The sequence below is a fragment of the Triticum dicoccoides genome, chromosome 2A (genome assembly GCF_002162155.2).
Source record: "Triticum dicoccoides isolate Atlit2015 ecotype Zavitan chromosome 2A, WEW_v2.0, whole genome shotgun sequence".
Classification (NCBI taxonomy): Eukaryota; Viridiplantae; Streptophyta; class Magnoliopsida; order Poales; family Poaceae; genus Triticum; species Triticum dicoccoides.
This window is the reverse complement of record NC_041382.1, coordinates 170,349,309-170,355,479: the sequence shown is the minus strand read 5'-3', so window position 1 is coordinate 170,355,479 and position 6,171 is coordinate 170,349,309. Positions and strand designations below refer to the sequence as shown.

Sequence of the window (6,171 nt, the reverse complement as noted above, 5' to 3'; positions counted from 1 at the left end):
TGAGTTCCCGTTTTGTTTCACAGTCCACCACCGCAATGGAACAGGAGGAGGTGGTGGCAGAGATGTTCTTAGTCCCGCCAGGCCTAGAGGCAAAGGACCCGCGAGTAGTGGCCGCTCACAAAGCCAACACGGCGACGCGCACTACCCGCCTCCGCAAATAGAGGAAGAGGGAGGATGTTTGGCGCCAACCGGACTGGCAATTTTTGGGCTTGAACGTACAAAACTTTATGAATATCAAATATCGACGCATTTTGATTGTTATTGCATATGTTTGCACTTTGTATAAATTAATATTGATCTATATGTGCATGTCAAATGGAGGAGAAGGAACCTAGGACGGGCATTTGATGTATGGGATTGGATGACCGACTCCACAAGCGCTGTCCATGGACACGTCCGGACGTGTCCACCAATGTTTAGGGTGTCCGTTTCGATGGACTTGGAGATGCCCTAACCTGGGCCGCTTTCTAGAATGATAGCCGCTGGTTGAATTTCGGACAAAGCGCAGATTTTTTTTTTTTTAGATTGGATGAAACAAAAAGATGGTTTGGGACTACCACCACAATACATAGACGCAGTAACACCAGTTCTACCTATAAGTCTTGATGACCCTACGGTAGCGACAGCTTGCACTTTTGTGCACTCCTCGGAGAGGGACAAAATTTCAGTATCCATATGTAGCAGCAGCTAAAGGAGATCCCCAAGACGCGGCCGATCTTCCGCCGCGGAGAGGGAGGGTGGCAGCTGCTGCTAGCGTAGTCTCAGTAGTAAATGGAGAGGGTGCGGTGATGAGACAGCGCCATGTTCTGAACGCCTACCGACCAGAGCCAGAGGTCAATGTCAATGCTCAGAAGCTGCCAGGAAAAACACAAAAGCAAGAGCGGAGTCAGCCCGAGTTGAATCAAATGCTACACACATTGACTGCTTTGCTTACGAAACCTAATGATGTTAAACATAATGAATTTGATCGTGCACTCAAGTAAACTTAATGAATTTCATCGGTTATTTTTTCAGTGATAATACAGAGTGCAACCAAACACCAATCTGCAGCCGTTAGTTTGTGTTGTGTACCAGCCAGGAGTGCAGGTCAGAGAATAAATGGCATGAAAGCCTCAGGTGAACCTGATTCAGATGTGGTCATTCGAAAAAGAGAGGAAGAGATTCAGATGCCCGTACCTGCTTCCCAAACTTTTTGTTGATGAGTTCCCTCATTTTTTCAACGGCATGAACAGAACAAGCACGAATCTCCACTTCCTCTTCGCTTCCAGGCACAATCTCGCTGTTCGAGTCGATCGAGCAACATAGACTCGACTCGTATTTCAGTATGCCAAGCTCCCTCAGTACAGCAGGGACAATATAGTCGGCAAAGATGGTGATGGACTTGATGTCGTAGAACTCTCCGTAGTTTTCCCCCTTGAAAGCACCCCACAAATCAGCAACGAATATCTGGGCTCGCTTGTACAGGAAAACCTGGTGTCCCTTGTAAAGTGAGTGATCTCGAAAGCCTGTCAAAATTGAGTTACAACAAATCTGTCATGCCAGATAGATGCATTCTAATAAGTATGTTCAAGAGTGTTACAACCAGTCTGCAGTGAAATTTTCCTCAAGGTACAGTTTAATTATGACCAAGTATGCATGAGAAAAGAAAGTAAAACATATCGGCAGTCAGGACTTGGACAACAGTGGCTACCATCTATCAGTATCACCATAATTACACATGGTATTGGTTGAATGACTCACACATGTACAAAATAATATTAGGATGTACAGATGAACCAAATCGTGTCTGGCCATTTTCTATTTAGCATGATGGTTAGGGGTTGGGGTGGGAGCGCATACGCACAATATTCAATGTTGTATTTGCAAGTAAAACCAGGAATGAAGTGCATCTGCTCTGGTGAAGTTTCCCTCGAGCATGTTCACAGAACAAAATGAGGCCGACTGGCCAAGAGTTAAAGGCGTGTCTGAGCAGATAGTTACTTCATGCTACAGCAAATTGTCTCGTAAGTTCAATGATCTAACCACTGAGTAGAAAAGAAAAAGAATAATGCTCAGTATTCTCAATCAACAAACATCCAAATCCCAAAGTAGGGACATCTAGGATGCAAGCTAACTGAGGTGTAAGCTGTAGCCACGTAAAGATCATCCATAGCTTGTGGTCCTATGTGGATGTCCATGGCCCAGCCCATTATGCATATCCAGTGGTCCTAACCACCTAGGCAAGTTCTGCATTTCTCTCATTGTTTCTGCCCACGTCTAATTGGCCCATTTGACAAATGATCCAATGACTAGACAGGGGACAAGGACCAAGGTCTCCAAGATAGTAAAATGTATCTGCAGAAGCAGCTATTTGACTACAACAACAGACTAAACAGGAGCCAACGAAAAGATTGTACACCATTGAGTTCCTGTTCTCCAATATAGCTGGAGAAATACAGCTTAGCCATCTGGCCTAACTAAAACAGGACAGATGAAAATGATGCTATCTCCGCTATCTGGACGGCTACTCTGGTCTGTCTTGAGCGCTGCCATGTTCGAACTTGGTTCCATTAAATGAAATGGAACCGGCACAGGCGACACCTTTCCTCTAAAATAATGATGCTATCAAGATCAAGTGGAAGACAAGTGCAGTGGCTGATTTACCAGGAAAGTGACGGGTAATCAGTTCAATCAGAGATGCAGCAGAGTTTCCAGCAGACTTCACAAGATTAGCAGCCTCGCCGCCAAAGCTTCTTTCAAGCTCCAGGCCAACCTGAATTAAAGCACCAGAACAAATAAATGCTTCAGAACCAAATTGAGATCAGTTGGCAAAGAAGTTATTTGAATGTCGACATTAACATGATAGTTCTGATGGAATATGATCAGAGCATATTTGAAGTAAAAGTGGATAGCTATGCCTAATTGCACTAAAGAAGATGGGCGTGACTTTTGTAGTTGTTAAGTGACAAAGTATTCAAATAATATGAGCAATTGAGCAGAACACAGTGGGAAAAATTTAAAGTCCAACACTTCAATATACTGAATAAGCAACACAGTGTAGTACCTCATGAAGAAGGCGGACTCTTTCCTCCTCAATTGGCAGTGGGCGCGGCCAATTCAGCAGTTCTCGAAGTTGTGGTCCTACATTTTCCATAAGTTGCATTTTCTTCCAATTAGTGGGAATTACTGGGAGTTATAGCTTCTTTTGCACAGAAACAGGGAAACTGTACCAGTATAATTCTTCAGACGATCTGCATCAAGTGCTGACTTATCTTTCTCTAATGCTAACTTAAGTCCAGAAGCCAAATTGTCATAGGTCAAGTCCTTGTCTATTCGATTAAGGAATATCATTAGTATAGTAAAACACATTATAACAGAAAGGGGAGGCATTTATCCAAATAAAATGAGTGATCCAGAGAAGTCAATTGCAGTTAAATCCAACTAAACCCAGTAGAGAAACTAAGGAACATCAGGTAGAATAAAAGCTTGTGCACATTATATTTTGAGCTACACAAAAGTAACAATGTGGAGTGTAACAAAATCAAGATGCACTGTAATTTGCAAACAAAGGTAACAACTGAAATATAGCAGAAGAAAACTCAAAGGATTTTGTTAAAATAAGCTCAATAATATAGTGAAGAACAGCCAAGAGAAATATCTATTACCTAGGGCTAGATAGTCGCAGCCAAAAAATAATTAAGGGAAAAATACATTCTCTGAATAGCCCTAGTCATTGTCAACAAGTAAAGAGAGAAAAATAAATCATCACTCCTCTCCCCTAGCCACTTGTTGGCAAAATAGCAGCCAACATAAAAGGTTGTTGATCCAAGGAAAATCATGTGTAGCTACTAACAAGAAATACTTAAGGTAGAAATCTCTACTGTTAAAAGGGAGTTTGCAGTCGTGATGGTACGTCGTGGTTTGGTTTGGTTTCGTATGTTTGTTGGTTCCACATTAATTATGGAGAGTATAATTCTTTGGACGGGAGGATCATGTTAATTATGGAGTATCCGTCTTTGGGCAGGAGGATCGCGTTAATTATGGAAAGTATCATCGAGCATTGGATGTTAGAATCACGTTAACTATGGAGAGTATCATTCTTTGAACGGGAGGATCATGTTAATTTTGGAAAGTATCACTGAGCGTTGTACTGGAGGATCGCTAGAATATTGATGCCCCCGTTGCAACACACAGGCAATTAACTAGTATCCAGAAGTTCCTTGTGGTGTATAAGCACTAGTGTATAGTTTTCAGACAATGCGAAGTTGATTTCTGCACTCTGAAAATCTAAAAAAACCTAAAGTGACGAGAAGAGGAATTCTGCACGCCTGAACATCTTAATACCCCTAATAATTGTCAAGAAGTAAAGAGAGAAAAATAAACCGCCACTCCTCTCCCCTAGCCACTTGTTGGCAACATAGCAACCAACATAGAAGGTTGTTGATCCAGGAAACTCACATATAGCTACTAACAAAAAAAATACTAAATTAGAAATAACAATAAGTTCCTTGTGGTGTAAGCACTAGTGCATTGTTTTCAGGCAATACAAAATTGATTTCGGCACTCTGAAAATCTAAAAAGCCTGAAGTCAATGAGAAGAATAATACTGGCTGCACGACCAAATGTCTTAATATCCCTAAACATTGTCAACAAGTAAGCAAAGAAAAATAAACCGTCCCTCCTCTCCCCTAACCACGTGTTATGCTATACAAGAGAAACAACATACGAATATTTTATACAGGAGCAAAAGAAATGCAAACATAGAGTGGCAATGTCTGATGTCTGTTAGTGCTAATATTTTTCAGAATTCCTTAAGAAAAGTACCACTCATAAGATAAGGACAATACATCATTCAAGTAATTTCTTCATGTTCAAAACACCAAGTACGTTCCTGGCTGAGCTAATACCTGGCCAGAAGCAAAAGTTCAGCGCGTCCAAGACGAAGAGGTACTGCACAGTGAGCGGACCATTGTCAAAGTAATGGATTCCTTCGAAATCCCACTCAACTTTTGGAACGTTCCCCTGAATTTTGTCCACAGCCTTCTCAATCTCTGTGAAACGAACAAACGGGTAAGAGGAACATAACTTAGAACTTCACTTGGGACATTTGTCACAAAACGAAGGATGAACATTGATATAAACATATGAAAGCAAAGCAAAAACATTGATATAAACATCAGAAAATGGTGAAGGCTGACCAAAACAACATATAAGAAGCACCAACTAAGAGAGCGGGAATCTAGAAACTGAACATTTGAAGTCCAATCCTAGAACAAGAAAATTAACTCTCGTTTCTTGCAGGGTCAATCACATACTGCTTAGAAATACAATCGACTAATAACCCGCAGGAACTTCGAAGCCTGTGAAGATGATACTGCGTGGCCTGAGAAATCCTAGTACCGTTCCAGAAAAAAAAATCCCTACAAAGACGATACGCCCTGGTCGAAAAAATCCAGTGTCATTCGGGAAACGGATACCTAGCATGTCGACCTTGACGTGGGAGGAGCGGCTGGCCACCCAGGCCGCCGACGCGCGCACGGCCTCCATGGCGGCGGGGGCGAATAGGAATAGGATAAGGCCGCGGGGGAGGCGGGGTCGGTCGGGACAATGGCGAGTCGGGAGGATTTAGGGATGGAAACCGTGACGGCGGGGGGGAGTAGTGGTGTGGCCCGTGACCGCGAGGGCGACGCGGGTTTTAGCGTTTTTCCCTCCGGAGGGGGGTTTTGGTTGGCCTCTTGCTGCCCTCTCGATGGGGCCTCCAATGGCCTCGGAGAACTCCCGCCTGGCAGAACACGAGGAATTGCGCAGTGGGGCGCGCGGCACGCACGACGACCCGGCTGTGCTGGCGTGGTCCGCTGGGTTTGACCCACATCCGGAGCTGCTGAAATGACTGGATTGCCCTTACTTTCTTCTCTGCCCTAGGCCTCCTGTATAGTCATAGTTTAGAGGAATTTTATGGAAATTTAAAACTGATACTCCGTCCTAGAATAAGTGTTGACTAACTTTATACAAAATCAGTGGCATTTATTTTAGAACGAAAAGAGTATATTTTTTATAGGAATTTTGTTCTTTAAATGTAATTACTTTGTAAGAATGGATTGATATTCTTATGTATTCTATCATTCACATTTTAAAGGAAAAAACAGTGGATACAAAATCCATATCATATGAAACCGGCGGCATCTCTTTTCA

At 42.8% G+C, this 6,171-nt stretch overlaps 1 protein-coding gene across 1 annotated transcript; it reads right to left on the bottom strand.

Annotated features, from left to right (window-relative positions):
• Positions 1–530: 530 nt before the first annotated feature.
• Positions 531–5,720, bottom strand: LOC119354038 (queuosine salvage protein-like). Its single transcript, XM_037620743.1, has 7 exons — positions 5,457–5,720; positions 4,887–5,030; positions 3,210–3,308; positions 3,044–3,120; positions 2,644–2,752; positions 1,177–1,505; positions 531–854 (listed from the first exon to the last, which is right to left on the bottom strand). Exons 1-7 carry the CDS (start codon positions 5,524–5,526, stop codon positions 762–764), a joined length of 921 nt encoding a protein of 306 aa, XP_037476640.1. The 5' UTR covers positions 5,527–5,720; the 3' UTR covers positions 531–761.
• Between the last annotated feature and the right edge of the window lie 451 nt (positions 5,721–6,171).